At 40.6% G+C, this 24,193-nt stretch overlaps 1 protein-coding gene across 11 annotated transcripts in view; it reads left to right on the forward strand.

Annotated features, from left to right (window-relative positions):
- TENM2 (teneurin transmembrane protein 2) overlaps positions 1 to 24,193 on the forward strand; it is a 3,238,122-nt gene that overhangs the window by 3,031,552 nt on the left and 182,377 nt on the right. For all 11 annotated transcript variants that reach the window (XM_063604288.1, XM_063604290.1, XM_055112852.2 and 8 more), the window contains one exon: positions 5,019 to 5,224. In XM_063604288.1, the coding sequence (XP_063460358.1) occupies positions 5,019 to 5,224 (206 nt within the window). The remainder of the gene's footprint in view (positions 1 to 5,018; positions 5,225 to 24,193) is intronic.

Below are 24,193 nucleotides of genomic sequence, written 5' to 3' on the forward strand. Positions count from 1 at the left end.
GAGAGAAAGAATGTGTGTAAAAAAATATATATATATGTACATATATATGAGTAAAAAGTGAAAACCCCTCTTTCCAAAAGTGTAATTCAGTTACACACCTGAAGAACTTAATTTGAAAGCAAACACTAGCTTAACAATATGGATATCTTCTGTTAAATAAATCGAGCTTGTGAAAGTGAAGTCACCTGTTAACAAAGCCTAAAAGCTTTCTAATGACTCCTCCTCCCTCCTGCCGACCCCCTACCCCTGTCCCCTCGCCCAACACACACACACACACACACACACACACACACACTTCTTCATAGCATATACCCAGCAATGATCCTCCTGACCCACTCTGAGACCACAATAGGCTAATGAGGAATGCCATTTAAGATATCTTTGGGTCCGAGACACTCTTATATAGATATGGACATTGAGACTTTGAGAAATACACCTGCCTAAAACTAGCCAGCTGCTTAGTAACAAGGGTGGAAATTCAACAGAATCATTCATTTACACCTGTTCCTTCCACAAACATTTTGAAGTCATTAAGTCATGACTAGGACTCTTGACTTTTGGTTCTTAATCTAAGGATTTTCTCACCATATCACACCTCTCCCAGTTTGTTTGTTTGTTTGTTTGTTTATTGTAAGATTTTACACAAAAGGCAAATTAAGCATTTACTCGTGACTCTTCAAAAGGATCCACAAGAAAAGTTATTTCAATAGTAAATTTCATATAGAGCTTCTAAAATTTTATTTTATTTAATAAATAAAATCCAGTTTACATGTTGTCAGGTTCTAACTGAGGTCTGAGGGGAGTCGGTGGGAGAGTGGTGGGTAGCTGGAAAAATCCTCAAAGAATCATAGACAGTTTCAGTATGGCTTTACTCTCTCTCTCTCTCTCTGGGCATGAGTGAGCCTGGGTGCGAGCCTGGTTGCAAGCTGGATGTACAGCATCAGCAGGGTAGTTATACCTTTTACAGGCAATAGTGGCTCCCAGCCAAGCACAAGCTCACGTGAGTGGTTACCTAATGCGCCTCACATGGCATGATTACATAATGAGCGGAGTTGTGCGCCTGTGCTCCAAACTTGCTGAGTTATGCGTGACAGGATGTCTCCCTCGGCCTAGACCGCAGCACATCCATTTTCCTTACACATGTAGATTTTCAAAGTAAATCTTTGTTAAGGCTCTCACTTTACCCTGTCATCACAGGGGTTTTGTTACAATACCCCACCAGATGGATTTGTAGAGTTTGATCCAGTTCAATAAGCATTTATAGATCACTTACATTTGCCAGGTGCAAAGCTTAGAGAACCTAGAGATGAATCTGCATCTCTGCCTGACCTCAGGGAGCACAGTGTCCAGAGACAGAGACTTAGGAAGGCATGCAAAATCAAGTACAATACCTAACAACATCTGCTGTGGGCTGCAGAAAAGCATAATTGCTATAGAAACACAGAGAAAACAATTTGTCTGGCTGAGGACAGTGGTTGGGGTGGTATCATAAAGGAAAGCAGAGCTTTAGTGTGAAGGTGCACTTGACCTGAACCAGGCCCTGACTCCCAGTTTTAAGCTTATCCCCATAAATGAGTCTATTCCAGAAAAATTAGACTCTTGATAGAGAGCTAGATATATACAAATAGACATTTAGACATTCATGTATATTGCATGTGCACACACTATTTTTTGTCTCTTAGAGAATTCCTTACTCTGCAAAGAAAGCCAGATGCTTTCCCACATAGTTTTTCATCCTTTTTTTCATTCCATGTAAGAACTTAGCAATTATTTCATGATTATTTCATGTTAGGCACTATACTAATCTCTCTTTTGTGTACTTCTACTTGTTACACCCTCCAAGGCAGTTAGAACTATTGTTCCCATTTTACAAAAAAAAAGGACTGGAAATCCAGAGAGGTTAAGCAAATTGCTAGAGGTCACACAGCATAAAAGAAGCAGAGCCAGGATTCAAACCCAGTTCTATCTGACTTCTGTACTTCATCCCCCAGGTGCACTCCCTTATTTAGTGAATGGGATGAGGAAGGGAGGATCTAAAACCCTAAGGGGCGCTGTGACTACTGAGGAAGTAGCCTGTGCTGGCTGGTAGTGGGAGCTAATTTAGTCAGTGTCCTGAAGCCAGGGTGTAGTAAGGAAGAGGACCTCACTGCTGTAAGAACAGAAGCACTGGGGCTCCTTGTCTGAATTTCTCCAGAACAGCTGCTCCCTGGAGACAAGTTCCCTTGTACATCTCCAGCATCTGCATCTGGCTTGATATCACAATCCATTCAGGTTTCCACAGTAGATTAGAGCACTCGTGGGTGCTGATTTCCTGCCTCTTTTTCATATCCTGTCATTAACCCAGCAATGCCGGAAAGCCCAACAGACATAAAGGAAAGCCAAGCTTATTAAGTTAAAGATGAATCATGTTTTTAAAGTTTTCTTTTTTTATTTATAATGCATTTCTTTAACTTGTTGCCATGCTGATTGCTGGGGTTTCTTTTGGTACCTATCAGAGGCCCACACACTCTTCTTCCCCAGGCGGCTCTCTTACTATGTCCCTTCCTTACTCCTTTTTATATTATTATATTCCTTCTTTTTATTTATATCCTTTTTACTATATCCCTTCCCCAAGGAAGGGGTGTCAAATGCAGCATTTTAAAGTAAAATTTAGTTTCCAGTTTATAGTAATGAGAGCTCCTGATCAACTTGTTGTGATAACAAGTGTTTCCCCCTGGACATGCCATTATTTTAGCAAAACCCCCAAATAAACAACACCTAATTTAGGGTTAGGGCCTTACAGGTAATAATACTTATTTTGTGCCAGAAATTATTCTAAGAGCTTTACACAGCCTAACCTCAGTAAAACCTTATAACAATCCTGTGAAATAAATAGTGTCCCATCTATACACATGAGGACACTGAAGCAGAGCAAGATACATTTAGCCAGTATCAAAGTTAGGATTTGAGCCATGGCAATTTCAGCTCAGGGTCTCTGCTCTTAAACATGATGCCGTATTCCTCCCCCTGCAGGTAAGTAATCAGTATCCATTAGAAAAGTTAGCCAACATTTAAAAGTTCATGCTGGGTGTGGTGGCTCACAGAGGTAATCCCAGCATTTTGGGAGGCCAAAGCTGGAGAATCACTTGAGACCAAGAATTTGAGACCAGTGCCTGGGCAACATAGTGACACCTTGTCTCTACGAAAAAAAAAAAAAGAAAAAAGAAAAAAAATTTAAGCAGACAGGCATGGTGGTCCATGCCTATCGTCCCAGCTAATTTGGGGGACTGAGGCAGGAGGATCACTTGAGCCCAGGAGGTCAAGGCTGCAGTGAGCTGAGATCGTGCCACTGCACTCTAGCCTAGGCAACAGAGTGAGACCCTGTCTCAAAAAAACAAACAAAACAAAACAAAAGTTCAGAATGTTTGCTAAATAAACCATCTAGTCCCCATCTGAAGGTCTGAACCACTCAGGACTTCTGGCTGTTTATTTTATTTTTAAAGATGAGATGTGAAGGAGGCTTCCAAACTTCCTTTTGGACCACATTCCCTACTTTTATTATCCTAGAAGTCAAAGGGTTATTCTTAAGATCGAAACCAGTGTTTCTCTTGCTTTATTTTAAGTCCCTGCTGGCTTCGTATTGAGCTGCATAGAAATCAATCACCTCATATTTTAAAGAAAATAAGAGGGAAAAACTTTATATCTTCAAATCACTCTGTGGTTTTCTTTTATAATTTAGACATGAAAGACCTTCAGAGACCAAAAGTGTCATCTCTCCATTTTACACATAGAGAAACTGGGACCAAGAGACAGTGTCAGACAGGCTCGCTCACCGTTTAGGCCAGTCTTTAGCAATTTTATCATTTCTCAGGATCATCTGAGACCTTTGCAATATCTGGTGGCCAAATGATAGATAAATATTTTTAGAAGAGTTAGTCCTTCACAGAATGTCGAGGGGAGCATCCCGGCCCCATCAGGCTGAAGAAATTTTTGGATCTACAAGGTCACAAAAGTGATCGGGGGTTCCAGAAATGAAAAGACTCCCCTCAAAACAAGAATGACCTCAGTTCTTTCTGTTTTATTTCAGTTGGCTCAGCAGTTCTTAGGAATATAGAAGAATAATATTTTATATTTCTTACCAAGTTCAGAATCGATTTGAAGGAATCACAAATGGCCTTTATACTATGAGACTTTTTTTCCCCATTTTAGAGATAAGGAAAATGAAGCTCTCAGAGATTGATTAACTTGCTTTTCTTGGGCAACTGCTAGTCACGCTCAGCTTTTCCTTAATTCTGTGGTTGCAAGGGAAACCACACTTGGAAGTATAGGGGGTGCTGACTGGTTCATTGTTTTTAAGAACTGCACTTTAAAAATAGATATTTTTGGAATTCCTATTATGAAAGTTCTGAAGGATACTGAGTGTGGGCAACCAATATTTTCAACATAAGCAATTTTAAATAATGCAACAGAGATGCATTAATATAAATGAAGGAGGGATGTTGTTTCTCTGTGGTTCTTAGACTTCTCCCTCTAACTCAAGATCTGTTTGAGTTTCAAGTCTTCATTTTCTACTGAGTTGTTTTATTTATTCTGGGCTGATTTTTGTTGAAAATGTCAGAGTATATTTGTGTCTAGAAAGAATAATGAAAGGCTACAAGAATTAAATTTGGTGCCAAATTATCATCACCCTCCCCTCCCCTGCTGATAAGTTTTACATCCCAGTCACATTTGGGATAGTTGGAAGCTTTACATGTATTTATCAGGCTCCAGATCTGATTATATTTGATCAGTAAAGAGTAATCACATAATTTTAGAAAGCATTGTGCCAAGATTTCAGATGCCCTGGGGTGTGCATTTATAGCTTTGTTATTTGAAACCTAAATGTTTTAGCTGTAACTTAAAAAGAAACTTGCCATGAGTTTAATCTTAATGTTAAAACAACAAAAAAAAAAACCTGGCATGTAATTAAACAGAAATATAGAGCCAACTAATCTATACACGTCATTGACTGCTGTTCATTCCTTTTTTTTTTTTTTCAGTGCCCTGGTCGTTGAAAAACAGCAGCATAGACAGTGGTGAAGCAGAAGTTGGTCGGCGGGTAACACAAGAAGTCCCACCAGGGGTGTTTTGGAGGTCACAAATTCACATCAGTCAGCCCCAGTTCTTAAAGTTCAACATCTCCCTCGGGAAGGACGCTCTCTTTGGTGTTTACATAAGAAGAGGACTTCCACCATCTCATGCCCAGGTATGACCATGTTTGATGTAATCAAGCATTTAAAAAAATATATACGTATATATGTGTGTGTGTATATATGCCACTTCACACCCACTACAATGCCTATAATTAAAAGATGGACAATAAAAATGTTGGCGAGAATTTGGAGAAATAAGAACCCTTGTACATTGCTGGTGGGAATGTGAAATGGTGCAGCTGTTGTGGAAAAGAGACAGTTTTTCACAAAGTTAAATGTAGAATTACCAGGTGATTGAGCAATTCCACTTCTAGGTATATACCCAAAGAAAATTGAAAACACCATTTTCTTACAAAAACGTATGTATCAATGTTCATCATAGCCTTATTTATGATAGCCAAACAGTAGAACCAACCGAAATGTCCAACTGGTGAATGGCTAAACAAAATCCGATATAGCCGTACCATTAGTCAGATATAGAAAGGAATGGAGTATTGTTACATGCTACAACATGGATGAACTTTAAAAACACTATGCAAAGTGAAAGAAGCCAGATACCAAAGGCCACATATTGCATGATTCCGTTTATGTGTTTTGTCCAGAATAAGCAAATACATAGAAACAGAAAGGAGGTTAGTGGTTGCCAGGAACTGGGAATTGGGGCTAACTGCCACGGGGTTTTGGGGGGTAGTGATAGTAATGGCCTGAAATGAGGTGATGGTTTACCCAACATAGTGAATACACTCAAGCCACAACATTGTAAAATCACAAAAGCTACCCACCTTACAGTTATTCACAGTGTCATATGAATTTTATCTCCAAAAAATAAATGCTAATATCCCAACCTGATGAAAACAGCTGTACTAGGTTTAGGGGTTAATCACTGGGTACTTTCTGTTCAGATGTTCTGGTTATTGGATTAATTTGTTAAAATATCACTAGGAGACATCTCAGTATATATGAAAAGAATAATGTAACATAAACTAAAATTCAGCAGATGTTTCTCTGTGGCTCCCCTGTACTAAGTTCCTTGGGAAGTCCTTGGCACTGTGAAAGTGAGATTATTCACAGCATTGGAAGTGAAGAGATTGGATTACGTTATGGATTTCATTATTTTTTCTCTCATTCTTCCCTTAGTTTGTCGTGGTAGAAGTTCTATTATTATACATAACACCTGGGGTAAATTAACACCTACCTAGTTTGGTTTTCTTTTCCAATAAGAATTGTATATCCTGTGAAAAAACCAGTGGGTTTTTCCTGCCTTGTATGCCCTCAAATCCAGGAAGAACATAAGGTACATTAGGAAAAATCCCAAAACATACATATATCCAGTCAAAGCTGACTTTGAAATGTGTTGGAAAGGCAATTCATCTAGAAAATTCAATTGGAAGAACTTAAAGCTATAAAAAAACCCATTGGCAAATGCAAGGTAGTCAGGCTACAATTTCTTTACCTTTAGCTCATGGCAGACATTGCTAATCAATGACAGCACTTTTCCTTACTGAGCCCAGAGCACACATACCTCCCATATAACTCTTAAGGCAGCCACTATCAATCGACCATTGTTGGCTCTCAAGATGAAACTGATTTGCAATCCCATCTTTACAGCCTAAAATGATCAATATAAGAACTAAAAGGACTATTTCTTTTTTAAGCAGGGAGAGCTGAGCTGTGTAGGTTTTTATGATCATACACAGCCCGTGCTATAGGGACCAGTATGTAATGTGGTAATCAGTGAGTCCTCCATCCATCCATCCATCCATCCATCCATCCAGAAAAAATATTTATAGGGCTAGACACTGATTATCTGGAGATGGGTTAACACAGCCCCTGACCAAGCAGAACTCTTGATAACAGAAATCATATCTGCTTGTCAAAGAGATTCTCATCAAGACAAGGAGAGGAGTTCAGCTGAAAGGAATCCCTGGTGCATTTCTGTAGCTTCTGGACAGGCTGCAAGGTGCTGTTCTAAGAAGTTATGCAAATTGTTAGGTGGTGTCCTTGACCTTCAGGCTCCACTGATTCTCTTGTAGCAAAATGAAGGATTTACAGTAGTGAAATCCACATCGGCATTATTGAGGTAACTGTGAGCATGAATCTGGGCATCGCTGAGCATAACTTTCCTCTCAACCAGTTGCATGCAAGGAGCTTTGCTAAGAAAACTACTTCTTCCCCACATTACCCACAAAGCTCTGCTTGCCCCCTTCTCTTGCATGCTCCAGGAAACCAGAATCATGGAAAAGCCAATGATCATGGCAAGTCAAGTTGGTAACTCTCTGTAACTGAGTGGTAGTGGACAGCAGGCAGAAGCATACTCTACCTGGCTTCCCTGCTGTTCTGACATTCAGGACTCAAATCCTCAATGACAATGTCTTTTCTTCCTTTGTGGCTACGCCGCACTGTCCATCTCCTGCCTAGACTGTGATTGTTCTAGTGATTGTCCTCTCAAAATAGCTCCACTCCAGAGACAGCCCCATCGCACATTTCAAGGGAAGGGAAATGAATAGGCATGGGCTGATGTGTGCTGAGGTTTCAGTCCAGCTGCCAGTTTGAAAGTTCACTGTGTGTTGAGGGGTCAAGTAAGCAAGCCACCGTGCCGATGCTTAGAAATTCGCAAGACAGGTACAATATAGGGGCACTGTTTTCAAAAAAGAAAGAAAGAAAGAAAAAGACTCCGTATGTATTCTCACATTAATTCGCTGACATTACATGCATTCATGTCCATTTGATGAGCTACATTTCCTCAAGGAGACAGTGCTTAGCTCTTTGCGGGGATAGGCGACTGACGTCTCGAACTATTATAGAATTTCTCATTTTTATTGGTATATCCTATCAAGGAACATAAGTTCTATGGGGATTGGCGGTCTAGCCAAGGTGACTCATTTGAGCTGGAAAAAGAGAAAGTGAAAGAGGTGGGGTGGGGGTAGAATATGAAATTCTATTGGCTGTGCTACGTGAAATAGTTGTTTAAATTTTATTGAGTACCATGCTCTGACCAAGAGCCTACAAGGTTTAGTATCCTTGTCCAAGGATATTACATACCTGCTTAAATTTCCCAAGAATCAGAGTCTGTCCCAGCTGACTTTTTGAAACTGGCTTTTTATAGAGATACAGAGACAATATTGCATAGGAGAAAATGTCCAGAATGTAGACTCTGCCACACATTAACCAGGGGACCTTGAGCACGTCCCTTAACTTCTCTTAACTTCGGTTTCCTTTTCTACCTATGTAACCTGCTTCACAATACGTGGTTGTAATTACACAATAACAACAAAGGTAAGATGGGAAAACCCTTTGTAAACGAAAGCGCAATAGAAAGCTGTGATATATGAGTGTTCTATTATACTTAGAATTTATGTGTAGCCCTGGCAAATCCTGTATATAGATAGGCAATTATACAAATATAGATTTTTTTAATAAATTAATTTTCTAGTTTCTTCTTCTTTCTAAAGAAAAAACTACATTTCATTGCAGAAAAGTTTTAGAAACAGAGAAACAAAAGAAAAAAGTAAAAACACTCCTAATATAAAGCAGTCCCCTTTTGCTAAATGTTTATATATTATTTTTGTTATAATAAAATGTATCCATTTCAGTGAAAAAAAAAAGAACCTAGAATAATGGTAGCCTCAAAGAACAAAGGTTTTTTTTTTTTTTCTTGTTTATGCTACACCATTAGTGGCTTTCAAACAGGGGTGATTTTGCCCTGCCCCCACTCCCACCCTGGAAACATTTTACAACGCCTGGAAATAGTTCTGGTTGTCACACTGTGAGGAGGTTGCTACTAGTACCTTGTGGATAGAGGCCAAGGATGCTGCTAAACACCCTGCAGTGCACAGGGAAGCCCCAGCACAAAGAATTAACATTAGCTTAAGTGCTAATAGTGCCGAGGTTAGAAAACTCTGCTTCACGTGTCCCTCTTAGGTTAACGAGAACTTTGCTCAATGTCAACCTCATTCAAGGACACAGACCTATGAAACTTCTACTATCAGGAACAAGGAAAGGAGTAGATGGAGAATTGTGTACCGATTCCTACAGAACTCTGCTTGGAAGTCACACATATCATTTAAGCACTTCTTATATCAACCAAAGCAGTCACATCGTAACTTCAGTGGAGGAGGACATACCATCAGATGGTGTCCCCTGGAAGGAGCACCAGAAATATCAACGAAGATCCCTAATGACTTAAACATAAAATGTTATGAGACCTGTCCTAGTGGCCTTTGTGTGCATCCTCAATCCTTTTCTTGAAAATAAACCCTTAAGGATTTTATTTATATTCCCAAATTGTCCTGAAAATGTGTACCAATTACACTGCTACTCACCAGCAGCATTGTGGAAACGCCCATTTTATTTACTTGAACACTTGCATAAATGTAATATTATTGTTTCTAAAGCTTTGCCAATTTTAAAGGTGGGTATTATATATTGAGCTTTAAATGCAGCAGTTTTGACTTCATGCATTGCATTTTTAAAGACACAGAAAAAAAAAAAGTCAATCTAAGTCATTCTTAGCCTACTAACTCGAATTCTTATGGGGATGGTATGTGTACAGTGGAAGCCTAATGTGCCTTGCCAGCTATCTGAAATCCTACAAACTGTGTCAGATTTGCTCAGCCCTGGTTCTAGAAAGGTAACAGACTGAAGAAAAAGAATAATCTGACCTGGCTACAGTGCTAGGTGTCAAAGGAAATCTCAGAGGCAGTTGCAGCAAGTCAGAATCTTGGGCGGTTAAGGCAGTGAGCAAGTTTGCTTGACAGTTCATCACTGATTGCTACTGATATGTCAAGCCAAGTAAAATCCTTTGCAAGAACAAGTCAATAATTGGCAGATTAGGTACATGATTAACCGGAGACAACAAGATGCAGTTACCACTTGGGAGCCCTGCTGGGACTTCACCTTCTCCACAATCCTGTTTAGCAAATATTAAAAATGCCTATTTCATCACTCAGACCGATGGAGCCAGGAGGCAACTTAAAAGTATACGATGGGCTTACAGCTCCAGCAAGTTGATTAAAAGAGATTCTAGGGATTGAATGGCGGTTAAGACAGGAGCAGATGCTGGTACCCCCTAATGCTTTATGCTGAGAGGTATCTATGGGATGGGAAGTAAAATTATCCACACATTAAACTCATTAGCCAATAGGGAGGAACAGTTTAAGAGACCACAAATTGTCCCATGATCATACCAAATAAATGCAAATATGGCAGATTGGGCATATGTGGACCAAGATAAAATGAGTTGAGCAAACATTTCTATTTGTCCTTATCAGCAGAATTCCCCTAATGACATTTTTTAAAAGCAGATTTATAGATGGTGATTAGTGGTATTAGTCTTTGCCAGTTCAGGTTTATTCCTTTTCATTTCAGATCCTCATTTGAAAATGAACTCTGTCTTTCCTTGTCCCCTTCTTTCTTGCCTAAGTAAGCAAACCTGCACATGGCTTCAATTAGATGTGGGACTAACTGCGTTCCTGGGATGCTGGGGTGCCTGGCTGTTTGGAGCTCCTTGGCTCTGTCATCTTGCCACTCTCTCTTTACCCTCTCAGTGCCCATTGACTAGTCAGATAGGCTCCACTGGGCCTCACCTTTCACATGGAGCTGAAATGTGGAGGCAATGCCAGGGTTTGGCTGTCAGCTTGCATAGCACATCAAATCGCGCTTTGCAGAAGCCCCTGATACGAAGTTTCATTTCATTTTGGAGGAAGCCAGATCTTTACAGGCATATTTTTCAGAACCTTCCTTTCCAAAGGAGCTCGAGCTGTAAAGAACGATTGTGTGAAACCAAGAGAACCTTGGTTTCTTCTGAACTGGACTGAAAGTGCTTTTGGAAAGGACTTTCTGGAGAGGCCCCTTCTGATTAGCTGGTGGCATCCTAACAGGAGACAGGAACTGAAACTGCCATCTGAGTCAGTGGGCACCCTCCTGGACAGCTACTGAGCAGAGCAAGGAGAAATCTCATGGCATGCTTGAGTCTGGAAAGAGAACCGGTGTGAAGGGTGCACAGGAGGGCACCATGGATGTTTTACAAGAAGGACAAGCCTTGAGTTCATGGAACTGAGAGAGAAGGCAGCAACAGAGAAAACAGGAATGAGTTCAGACGGGCAGCACCAAATCACATATTTAGACAGAGGAGAGTCTTGGAGGTGCTGTAATTCAGGAGTTTGCAAACTTTCTAAGCAAAGGACCTTTATCCTCAAGTGAAATCTTATATAGAACCCTGTATATAAAAAGACGAAAGTGATAGTTTTGTTACCATAGAGTTTACAGTTCAAATCCATGTTTAGTATTATCATGTTAATCTCTGTATATGTATGTTTGTGTATTAATAAATCACATGTATAAATATATATGTGTGGATATATATCCAGAGGGAGAGAGAGAGACTAAACCCATGAGAGTGGTCACCTCTAGGAATAGTCAAGAAGAATAGGACTGGGAATTAGGTTTTAGGAGTACTTACTTTTATCGAAAAAAACATACTAAAGGAAAGGCAAGTCCCCCATCCCCCAATCTCCAACATACACACACACAGACTGGATATAATTCCACAAAATCTTAACATTTATTCATTTGAGTGGTTGTAATATGGGTATCTTTTATACTTCTCTTAATTTCTGTAATCTCTGTGTGTGTGTGTGTGTGTGTGTGTGTGTAATAAGTGAATCTGTAACAATGTTGAGTCTATTTTCAGTAAAACAAAGAGAGGATACAGATGACACCTGTAATTCCAATCACTTTCTCAAGATTCCATTTATATACTTTGTGTTTTTGTGCAATTTTGAGAGGCACGTCCCTTGCCTTAGATATAAAAAAAGGGGATTTGCACCCAAGCTTTGAAACTCTCCTTATTTGAAAAAAATCACCATTATGGGACATATTACACATTCATTTGGAATTCCACTCCTGATTTTACATCCTGAATCAAACATGTGCCTCTGCTCTGCCTGGCATTTCGTTGAACAGTATCCATCAGTGCAATTGCTTGTATGACTTTATCTGAGCAGACACACATCGGCCTGGATTCAAAGAAAGCCTAGTACAGATCTTTAAGCTTCCTGATAAACGACAGTTACAGAAGTTCAATGTATGCTCAGAGATGTTAGGAAAAGCTTTATTCCAAGATCTTTGCAAAAATTAACGGCTTCTAAAATGTTCATTGAAGCCCCTCTCAGTAAGGATGCTTTGTAGGGAAGCTAAAGTTGTTCTGAGACGACAGTATTCATTAATCATTCATCCAAGCTCTTATAAAAATGTCCTGCACTCAGAGATCCCTCTCCATTTAACATGATGTCTAAACCCACTTGGAATAATAGCCAGCACTATCTGAGGGCCACAATGTAACAGGGACTGATTGTTCCATGTGCATTATCTTGTTTTATCTTCACAACACCATATGAGCTAGGTAGCATTAGTGGCAGTCCCCTTTTACAGATGGAAGAACTGAGACAGAGGTTATGGGCTCAAAGCTGGGATGTGCATCTAGCAGCCAGACACCTTCCTCTTCTTTCTCTCTGGTGCTCAGTCATTTCTAGGAGCATCTACAGTACAATGTAAACACAATTGTTTATGGAGTAAAATTACACCTGCTGCCAAAAACAGGAATTTTATCAAGTCAAGAAGAACGGTGGTGGGGATCTTCTTGAACGTGTCAGAGGAAAGCCTTGGTAAATATGGATCTGGCTGAGGGTAGCACAGTTAAACATGGAGGCAGAGAAAATTAACAAAGAAGGTGATAAGATCGGCACATCAAAGAGGGTGATTATAAAAAACGTAAAGAGAGATCCTGGGAAATTTGATGAAGATATTCCATCTGCTTACAGAAATGCTCTTTTTGATTATGTTGCACTTGTCAAACTAAGTGATGCTGCACTGTCCTGTGTGTTTCATTGATTCTAAGATGCATAAAATGCTCCTCTTTTGACATCTCTAAAAACAGCATGTGTTTTGCTATCGATGAAGCTGATAGAACAAAATGTGTGCTTACATGTTTTTGTGTACGTATGAAAATTCAGTGTTCATTCTCACAACCAGAGCATAGTTGCAAATATAACCTGAATTTCCCTAAATATGATATAAAATAAACTTTTTGGCAGGGTTTCCTTTTCCAAGATAAAGTTCTAATCAAACATTTTTCCATTCGTTAAGTGTATTTATTTTAAGTGGCCTCTTACGAATTCCAGTGATTCCCAGATAACTAGATCCTACCATATAAATCAAGTCAGTGTGGGGTTGAATTATAATTTTTAAAATATCTAAATACTTATTTAGAAAATAAACTTTAGGCCAGCTGTGGTGGCACATGCCTATAATCCTGGCACTTGGGAAATCAAGGCAGGAGGAACACTTGAGCCCAAGATATCAAGACCACCCTGGACAGCAAAGTGAGACTTCATCTCTACCAAAAAAAAAAAAAATTTTAATTAGCCATGTATGGTGGTATCTGCCCATAGTCCCAGCTACTTGGGAGGCTGAGATGGGAGGATTGCTTGAGCCCAGGAGGTCAAGGCTGCAGTGTGCCCTGATTGTGCCACTCCAGCCTGGGCAAAAGAGTGAGATCCTGTCAGAAAGAAAGAGAGAGAGAGAGAGAAAAAGAAAAAAAGAAAGAAGAAAAAGAAAAAGAAAGGAAGGAAGGAAGGACGGGAGGGAAGAAAGAAAGGAAGAAGAGAAAAGAAAAAGAAACCACTGTGGAACTGCTGCTGTTACAGAAAGAAGGAAAGGAAAGGAAGGGAAAGGGAAAGGGAAAGGAAAAGAGAAAGGAAAAGAGAAAGAGAAAGAAACCGCTGTGGAACTGCTGTTGTTCCAGACAGGAACAGCTGGAGAGCCTGGGCAGAAGGAGTGTAGACCAGTCCAAACTATCTGACTCTGAACTCCAACCTCCAATACTTCCAAGCTGTATGACCTTGGGCAAGTCATTCAGCCTTTCTGTGCCTCAGTTACCTCATCTATAAACCGGAGGTGATATTATGTGCTCAGAGCAATATTGGATGTAAATGAAATAATCTTTATAAAGCACTTAGATTCACGCTGACACATAGAAATGGTGTAAGCTATTATTATTATGGTTTCAAAGCATTCATGACACACAACCCCAAACAAACAAAACAGACTTCAATTTTTTTAAAGATAACTTTTATTTTTGTTTTTCTCATTATAAAGTAAGACATGGTGATGATAGGAAAAACAGAAAACATTAACATTTTTTAGTATATTTTCCAGACTGTTTTCTGTTCACATATAGTCATCATTTTTACAAACACAGGATCATACCACACAAAAACTATTTTTACCCTGAGTCTTTGCTTAATAATAGATGGAGGACATCTTTCCAAGTCTGAATATTTTTCTATAAACTCATTTTAAATGCCTCAAAATAGTCCATTGTCTTGAATAAAATTTTTTTCAAGCAATCCTCCTTTTTCAATATGATAAATCATTCTACAGTAAACATTCTTTCAGGTCTATGTTCTTATATTTTTTAATAATTTCTTTGTGATGAATTCTTGGAGTGGAATTGCCAGCTCAAAGGATTTACAATACATCAAGGTGTTATAATAACAATAATAACCATGAGAGCAGCTCACATTAATTGAGTGCTTACTATGAGCCGAGCCGAACTCACAGTGCCCCTCAGGGGTGGGGACTTTTATTATTCCCACTTTGGGTATGAGAGAGCAGAACTCAGAGCTGAAGACTTGTGCAAAGTTACATTGCAGCCTGGTGAAAGGTGCAGCTCATGCTTCAAGAGAAGCTGCGCAGTGCCTGTGTTTCTGTTCCTCGTTAGGGCTTGGGAAGTCATTTTGTGACTGGACACATCCCCAGTTTGCTCCCTCTTCTTGGTGATATGTTTGATATATTTTCACAGCCAGCCCACATGGGGCCCTCCTATTGATCTTGGGAGGACAAGGAGCCAAATGTGACATTTGATAAACCATTGCTAAAGACAATTAGATGGGAATGTGCAGTAAATAAGAAATCACATCAGCAAGGCACTGAGAGGTAAAACATTCATTCTTCTGGCCCTATGGCGCTGCCTTTGTGCACCTTGGAATAGCCTTGAAATGCTCATCAATTTCACTGACCTTGACCCCAAGGCTCTGTGAGGTCAACATTATGGCTCGCTTGGTCTTCAGAGCAATACCTTCTACCCTTCTCTTGGGTTGGATCAAAAGGCAGCATGATGAGGGCATGACCTCGTGAGAAGATGAAATATAAAATCAATCCATTCATGCCCTCAACAAATACTCATTGAATGTCTGTACTGGGGATACAGTGATTAAAAGCATCGGCTCTGCCTTTAAGGAGATGGAGACCTGACAAGTTAAGAAATGATGGCAACATCAAGTAGGGAGGGTCGTGAGATGCAGTCCAGAGTGGAGGATAAGAGCTGACACTCTACAATCATCCTGGTCTGGGTTTGAATCTTATCTCTCCTATGAAGTGTTTCCGGATGAGTCTCTAGATTTAGTTTCAACATCCAGAAAATGAGGACTATACCTCATCAGGCTGTTGTAAGAATAAATGAGATAATGCCCAGGAAATGGTAAGCACCCCATGGAGATGAATCAATCAATCTAACTGGCCTGCAACACTTATAGCTCACTCTCAGGTAGCCTAGCAACAAGGCGGCTCTGCAGGGGGAACAGCAAGGATGCTGGCCAATACCAATACTGATATGCAAACTGCGCTTCAGCTGGTTGTCGAGACTCTAGTATAGACTGCAGAGCTCAGAGTCTTCCTACTCAGTCAAGTGATTCCTGTCTCCTCCCCATCCTTCTATGAATACGAGAGGTAGCAGAGGTTTGGGGTGCCTCTCCAGGGGACACAGTGCACACTGCATCTACCTGTGTGCAGCCCAAGCACAGCTCTTCATGGGATGGGAGATTTGGAATAACATTCAACCTGCTAGCACTATGATCTTGTATGTTTCCTGGAGCCACTACCATATGTCATTTACATGATCTGTTCCTGTCCCTCACATAACATATTCAACAAATATCAGCTATTGTTATTACTAGAGGGTTGGATACAGGAGGCTTGGGAGCATAAAAGTTGGCCACCACTTTTAACCTGTGAGGGATTTTAGGGCAGCCTCCTGGAGGAGAGGCTACACAAGGTGAATCTTTGAGGGTGAATTAAGCAGGTAAAGAGAAAGACAAGAGAGGGCCTTTCTAAGCAGAGGGCAAACCAAGACATGCCTTGTTGTGTGGGCTATGTTGAAGCTTCATTTAACAATTGACCGAAACTCTGCTTTGCTTTAGTCACTCTTCGCTAATGGGGACATACCTTTTCCTTTTAGAACATGCTCCGACAGAGCAAGAGTGACCTAGGGGGGCAGCCCCTCTGGAAGTTTAATGGCTGTCCCTGTGTTGAGTTGTTGCATATTTGCAGCTGTGTACACAACTCCAGCTAGGAACACATGTTAAATAAAAGCCCTCAAGCTATGGGTTACCCTTCTAACTGGGAATGCACACTTTCACGTACCTGGGGAAAATCTTGTTGAAAATAGCAGATCGAGACTTACAGTTTCTAACTGTTTCCCCTGTTCTCAGAAATTTCATGTGAGAAGGGTCAACATTCCCTGAAGGAGACCCTGTGTTCAGACAGATGCACATTCTGCCAGAGGCAGGCCATCACGTTGTATTCAGCCAACATTTACTGAGCACCTATATGCGACATGCCAAGGGGCTGCAGCCAGGGACAGGGCAGAGCTAGCCCTGCCCTCGTGTGGCTAGTGGACACTAGCACCAATGCCTGTCCTGGAATTTCCAGGGAACTCATTCACCTATCAGGAAATGAATTGTCTCTGCCTTTGTTTGGCCCAGCCTCGTTACTGTTTCTGTTGGGAATCCCATTCTGAAACAGCTCTGAGAAGGGCTGCTGGAATGTGCCAAATATTCATAGTGATCATATTACCTTATCCTTCCGTTGAGACACTTTACCCTTTTCTATTCATTTTTCATTTCCCCTACATCACCCCCCTCCCATACCAGAGACATTCAAAATATACTCCTTTGGAACTTGAAAACCACAATTTTAGGCTTGATATATGGAGGGAGGAAATTTGGCAGAACCCATAATCTGCTTATCTTCAACCAGCAAACCACCAAAGCCCCTGCCAACCCCAGAGGGCCTGCATAGGAACCAGTAAACACACCAGGCAAGATGCTTTCCTATTATGACAAAAACAGGCTCTGGTCTCATCTTTTCAGCCTCTGAAACCCTCCACTGGCCTCCCATCATGCAAAGGGAAAAATCTGAAGTTGTTCTAGAATATCAGCTCCAGAAGGGCAGCAGCTGTGCTATTCCCTGCTGCGTCTCCATCACTCACAGCTGTGGCCGTCCACAGTAGGTGTTCAGTAAACAGCTGACAGAAGATCAGTCTCTGTGGCTGGCCAGTCCCTCTGCAGTCTGGTTAACCACCAGTCTCCTCCTCACTCCCTGGACTCCACCACATCAGCTCACTTGCTCTCCCTCAGCCCTGTCAAGCTCATTCTGCCTCCGAACATTTTGCACTGGATGTCTTCTCTTCCTGGAATGATCCCCCAGATATTCAGGTGGCTCCCCCTGACGTTTTACTCCTCATGCCTCCATAAGCCCTTTCCTGACAAGCGAATCTACAACAGAATACTCCTTCATGCTTTATGCTTTATTTTTCTTAAATCAACTTAATTTAGGTATAATGTTAAAACTACCCAATGCACACTTCTAAAAATTTATTTCAACAGATTTTGGCTAACAGGTGGTGTTTGGTTCCATGAATAAGTTCTTTAGTGGTGATTTCTGAGATTTTGGTGCACCCATCACCCAAGCAGTGTACACTGTACCCAATGTGTAGTTTTTTTATCCCTTACCCCGCTTCCACCCTTTCCCCTGAGGCCCCAAAGTCCATTGTATCATTCTTATGCCTTTGTGTCCTCAAAGCTTAGCTCCCACTTATGAGTGAGAACATACAATGTTTGGTTTTCCATTCCTGAGTTACTTCACTTAGAATAATGGTCTCCATTTCCATTCAGGTTGCTGTGAATGTCGTTATTTCATTCCTTTTAATGTCTGAGTAGTATTCCATGGTATATATATACCACATTTTCTTTATCCACTTGTTGATTGATGGGGATTTGGGCTGGTTCCATATTTTTGCAATTGCTAATTGTGCTGCTAAAACATGCACCAATGCACACATTTTCTAAGTGTCCACTTGGATCCCTAAAATCTGAAAACTGTATCCACCTCAGTAAGCACCACCACAGCCATAATAGAGGACAATGCCACCACCCAACAGCTCCCCTGTGCCCCACACCAACCTCACCTCCAGGCCCAAGCAACCACTGATCTGCTTTCTGTCACTGGAGATTAGATTTGTCTCCACTAGAGTTTCATATGCAAGGAGTCACGTGCTCTTGTGTCTGCCTTCTTTCACTTGCAGAATGTCAGTGAGATTCACCCATGGTGTTGTTTGTATCTGTATTAGTCTGTTCTCATGCTGCTAATAAAGACATACTCGAGACTGGGTAATTTATAAAGGAAAGGAGGTTTAATGGACTCACAGTTCCACATGGCTGGGGAGGCCTCACAATCATGGCAGAAGCCAAAGGAGAAGTAAAGGCACATCTACACGGTGGCGGCAGGCAAGAGAGCATTTGCAAGGGAACTTCCCTTTATAAAACCATCAGATCTCAGGTGACCTATTCACTATCATGAGAACAGCACAGGAAAGACCCACCCCCATGATTCAAATACCTCCCACCGTCTCCCTCCCACGACACATGGGAATTATGGGAGCTACAATTCAAGATGAGATTTGGGTGAGGACACAGCCAAACCATATCAGTTTCTGTGGCTTATTCCTTTTATTAGTGAGTAGATTTTCAATTGTATGTATATTCCACAATGCGTGTGACCATTCACCTATTGATGGACATTTGGGTTGTCTGGTTTGCTTTATTTTTATTTTATTTTATTTTATTTTATTTTATTTTATTTTATTTTATTTTTGAGACAGAGTCTCAATCTGTCACCCAGGCTGGAATGCAGTGGTGTGATCTCAGCTCACTGCAACCTCTGCCTCCCAGGTTCAAGCAATTCTCCTGCCTCAGCCTCCTGCATAGCTGGGACTACAGGTGCACCCCACCACACCCGACTAATTTTGGTATTTTTAGCAGAGACGGGGTTTCACAATGTTGGCCAGGCTGGTCTCGAACTCCTGACCTCGTAATCCACCCACCTCGGCTTCCCAAAGTGCTGGGATTACAGGCGTGAGCCACTGCACCTGGCTGGTTTGCTTTATTTTTTACTCACAGCTCTCCTCCCTCCCTGACATTATATTCCCCCTTGAAAATGTCAGCTCCAGGAGGATGGGAACCTTGTCTGTATCATTCACTGCTGTATCCCCAGTACACAGAGCAGTGCCAGGCACATGGTGGTTGCTCAATATTGAAGGAACAAATAGTTTTACATTCATTTGCCCTTGCAACATAACAAGCTTGAGAGCCATGCTTCAGATTTTTCTATGAACTCCAATTTAGGGACCCTTAAGCCTTCTAAGTGAAACCAGATGTTGGCTGGGGCTCCCCTGCCCATCAGAGACTGGGCTGAGGTTGACTGTACCCTGTGGTCCTGTGAATACACACACACATGTGCAAATGAGAGAGGCGGGCCAGCACCCCCTACTGGCTGCCTGTTCATTAGGCTTATTGAGAAGACTAATACACTGGATTAAGAGTGTCCTCTTTGAAGCTGGCTGCTTGGGTGTGAATCTCAGCCCCACCACTTACTAACTGATGGGTAAGCTATGTAACCTCTCTGTGTCTCAGTTTCCTCATATGCAAAACAGGAATAATTTGTATTCAGTAGGGTTATTATGAGCATGAATCACTTAGAGCGTGCCTGGCCTCATTAAATGTTAACTCATAGTAGCATCTGAGCAGTTAGCAAGCAAAAATAAGAGAAAACTACAGTGTTCACTAAAATTTCCAAAAGGCATTTCCTGAAGAGATTATGTCCTTTAAGTAGCTGTGTCACCTTGTAGGTATACCCCTCACTCTAGATATTATTTCCTTTTGGCCTAAATCTTTTTCATTCCTGCAATAAAGATCTTTAGTGAGTACCCACTATGTGCCAAGCACTGTTCTAGGCATGGGGGATGCTGAGTTAAGTGAAACAGACAAGTCTCCCACTCTTTTTTTTTTTAATTATACTTTAAATTCTAGGGTACATGTGCACAAAGTGCAGGTTTGTTACATAAGTATACATGTGCCATGTTGGTGTGCTGCACCCATTAACTAGTCATTTACATTAGGTATCTCTCCTAATGCTATCCCTCCCCGCTACCCCCACCCCATGACAGGCCCCGGTATGTGATGTACCCCATCCTGTGTCCAAGTGTTCTCATTGTTCAATTCCCACCTATGAGTGAGAACATATGGTGTTTGGTTTTCTGTCCTTGCGATAGTTTGCTCAGAATGATGGTTTCCAGCTTCATCCATGTCCCTACAAAGGACATGAACTCATCATTTTTTATGGCTGCATAGTATTCCATGGTGTGTATGTGCCATATTTTCTTAAACCAGCCTATCATTGATGGACATTTGGCTTGGTTGCAAGTCTTTGCTATTGTGAATAGTGCTGCAATAGACATACATGTGCATGTGTCTTTATAGCAGCATGATTTATAATCCTTTGGGTATATACCCAGTAACAGGATGGCTGGCACAAATGGTATTTCTAGTTCTAGATCCTTGAGGAATCGCCACACTGTCTTCCACAATGGTTGAACTAGTTTACACTCCCACCAACAGCGTAAAAATGTTCCTATTTCTCCACAGCCTCTCCAGCACCCGTTGTTTCCTGATTTTTTAATGATCGCCATTCTAACTGGTGTGAGATGGTATCTCATTGTGGTTTTGATTTGCATTTCTCTGATGGCCAGTGATGATGAGCATTTTTTCATGTGTCTGTTGGCTGCATAAATGTCTTCTTTTGAGAAGTGTCTGTTCATATCCTTTGCCCACTTTTTGATGGGGTTGTTTGATTTTTTTCTTGTACATTTGTTTAAGTTCCTTGTAGATTCTGGATATTAGCCCTTTTTCAGATGGGTAGACTGTAAAAATTTTCTCCCATTCTGTAGGTTGCCAGTTCACTCTGATGGTAGTTTCTTTTGCTGTGCAGAAGCTCTTTAATTTAATCAGATCCCATTTGTCAATTTTGGCTTTTGTTGCCATTGTTTTTGGTGTTTCAGTCGTGAAGCCCTTGCCCATGCCTATGTCCTGAATGGTATTGCCTAGGTTTTCTTCTAGGGTTTTTATGGTTTTAGGTCTAATATTTAAGTCTTTAATCCATTTTGAATTAATTTTTTTATAAGGTGTAAGGAAGGGATCCAGTTTCAGCTTTCTACATATGGCTAGCCAGTTTTCCCAGCACCATTTATTAAATAGGGAATCCTTTCCCCATTGCTTGTTTTTCTCAGGTTTGTCAAAGATCAGATGGTTGTAGATGTGTGGTATTATTTCTGAGGGCTCTGTTCTGTTCCATTGATCTATATCTCTGTTTTGGTACCAGTACCATGCTGTTTTGGTTACTGTAGCCTTGTAGTATAGTTTGAAGTCAGGTAGCATGATGCCTCCAGTTTTGTTCTTTTGGTTTAGGATTGTCTTGGCAATGTGGGCTCTTCTTTGGTTCCATATGAACTTTAAGGTAGTTTTTTCCAATTCTATGAGGAAAGTCATTGGTAGCTTGATGGGAATGGCATTGAATCTATAAATTACCTTCAGCAGTATGGCCATTTTCACAATATTGATTCTTCCTATCCATGAGCATGGAATGTTCTTCCATTTGTTTGTGTCCTCTTTTATTTTGTTGAGCAGTGGTTTGTAGTTCTCCTTGAAGAGGTCCTTCACATCCCTTGTAAGTTGGATTCCTAGGTATTTTATTCTCTTTGAAGCAATTGTGAATGGGAGTTCACTCATGATTTGGCTCTCTGTTTGTCTGTTATTGGTGTATAGGAATTCTTGTGATTTTTGCACATTGATTTTGTATCCTGAGACTTTGCTGAAGTTGCTTATCAGCTTAAGGAGATTTTGGGCTAAGACAATGGGGTTTCCTAAATATACAATCATGTCATCTGCAAACAGGGACAATTTGACTTCCTCTTTTCCTAATTGAATGCCCTTTATTTCCTTCTCCTGCCTGATTGCCCTGGCCAGAACTTCCAACACTATGTTGAATAGGAGTGGTGAGAGAGGGCATCCCTGTCTTGTGCCAGTTTTCAGAGGAATGCTTCCAGTTTTTGCCCATTCAGTATGATATTGGCTGTGGGTTTGTCATAAATAGCTCTTATTATTTTGAGATACATCCCATCAATACCTAGTTTATTGAGAGTTTTTAGCATGAAGGGCTGTTGAATTTTGTCAAAGGCCTTTTCTGCATCTATTGAGATAATCATGTGGTTTTTGTCTTTGGTTCTGTTTATGTGATGGATTGCATTTATTGATTTGCATATGTTGAACCAGCCTTGCATCCTAGGGATGAAGCCCACTTGATCATAGTGGATAAGCTTTTTGATGTGCTGCTGGATTCGGTTTGCCAGTATTTTATTGAGGATTTTTGTATCAGTGTTCATCAGGGATATTGGTCTAAAATTCTCTTTTTTTGTTGTGTCTCTGCCAGGCTTTGGTATCAGGATGATCCTGGCCTCATAAAATGAGTTAGGGAGGATTCCCTCTTTTTCTATTGATTGGAATAGTTTCAGAAGGAATGGCACCAGCTCCTCTTTGTACCTCTGTTAGAATTTGGCTGTGAATCTATCTAGTCCTGGACTTTTTTTGGTTGGTAAGCTATTAATTATTGCCTCAATTTCAGAGCCTGTTATTGTTCTATTCAGGGAATCAACTTCTTCCTGGTTTAGTCTTGGGTGGGTGTATGTGTCGAGGAATTTATCCATTTCTTCTAGATTTTCTAGTTTATTTGCGTAGAGGTGTTTATAGTATTCTCTGATGGTAGTTTGTATTTCTGTGGGATCGATGGTGATATCCCCTTTATCATTTTGTATTGCATCTATTTGATTCTTCTCTCTTTTCTTCTTTATTAGTCTTGCTAGTGGTCTATCAATTTTGTTGATCTTTTCAAAAAACCAGCTCCTGGATTCACTGATTTTTTGAAGGATTTTTTGTGTGTCTATCTCCTTCAGTTCTGCTCTGATCTTAGTTATTTCTTGCCTTCTGCTAGCTTTTGAATGTGTTTGCTCTTGCTTCTCTAGGTCTTTTAATTGTGATGTTAGGGCGTCAATTTTAGATTTTTCCTGCTTTCTCTTGTGGGCATTTAGTGCTATAAATTTCCCTCTACACACGGTTTTAAGTGTGTCCCAGAGATTCTGGTATGTTGTGTCTTTGTTCTTGTTGGTTTCAAAGAACATCTTTATTTCTGCCTTCATTTCGTTATGTACCCAGTAGTCATTCAGGAGCAGGTTGTTCAGTTTCCATGTAGTTGAGCAATTTTGAGTGAGTTTCTTAATCCTGAATTCTAGTTTGATTGCACTGTGGTCTGAGAAATAGTTTGTTATCATTTCTGTTCTTTTACATTTGCTGAGGAGTGCTTTAATTCCAACTATGCAGTCAATTTTGGAATAAGTGTGATGTGATGCTGAGAAGAATGTATATTTTGTTGATTTGGGATGGAGAGTTCTGTAGATGTCTATTAGGTCTACTTGGTGCAGAGCTGAGTTCAATTCCTGGATATTCTTGTTAACTTTCTGTCTTGTTGATCCGTCTAATGTTGACAGTGGGGTGTTAAAGTCTCCCATTATTATTGTGTGGGAGTCTAAGTCTCTCTGTAGGTCCCTAAGCACTTGCATTATGAATCTGGGTGCTCCTGTATTGGGTGCATATATGTTTAGCATAGTTAGCTCTTCTTGTTGAATTGATCCCTTTACCATTATGTAATGGCCTTCTTTGTCTCTTTTGATCTTTGTTGGTTTAAAGTCTGTTTTATCAGAGGCTAGGATTGCAACCCCTGCTATTTTTTTGTTTTCC

The sequence above is a fragment of the Pan paniscus genome, chromosome 4 (assembly GCF_029289425.2).
Source record: "Pan paniscus chromosome 4, NHGRI_mPanPan1-v2.0_pri, whole genome shotgun sequence".
Classification (NCBI taxonomy): Eukaryota; Metazoa; Chordata; class Mammalia; order Primates; family Hominidae; genus Pan; species Pan paniscus.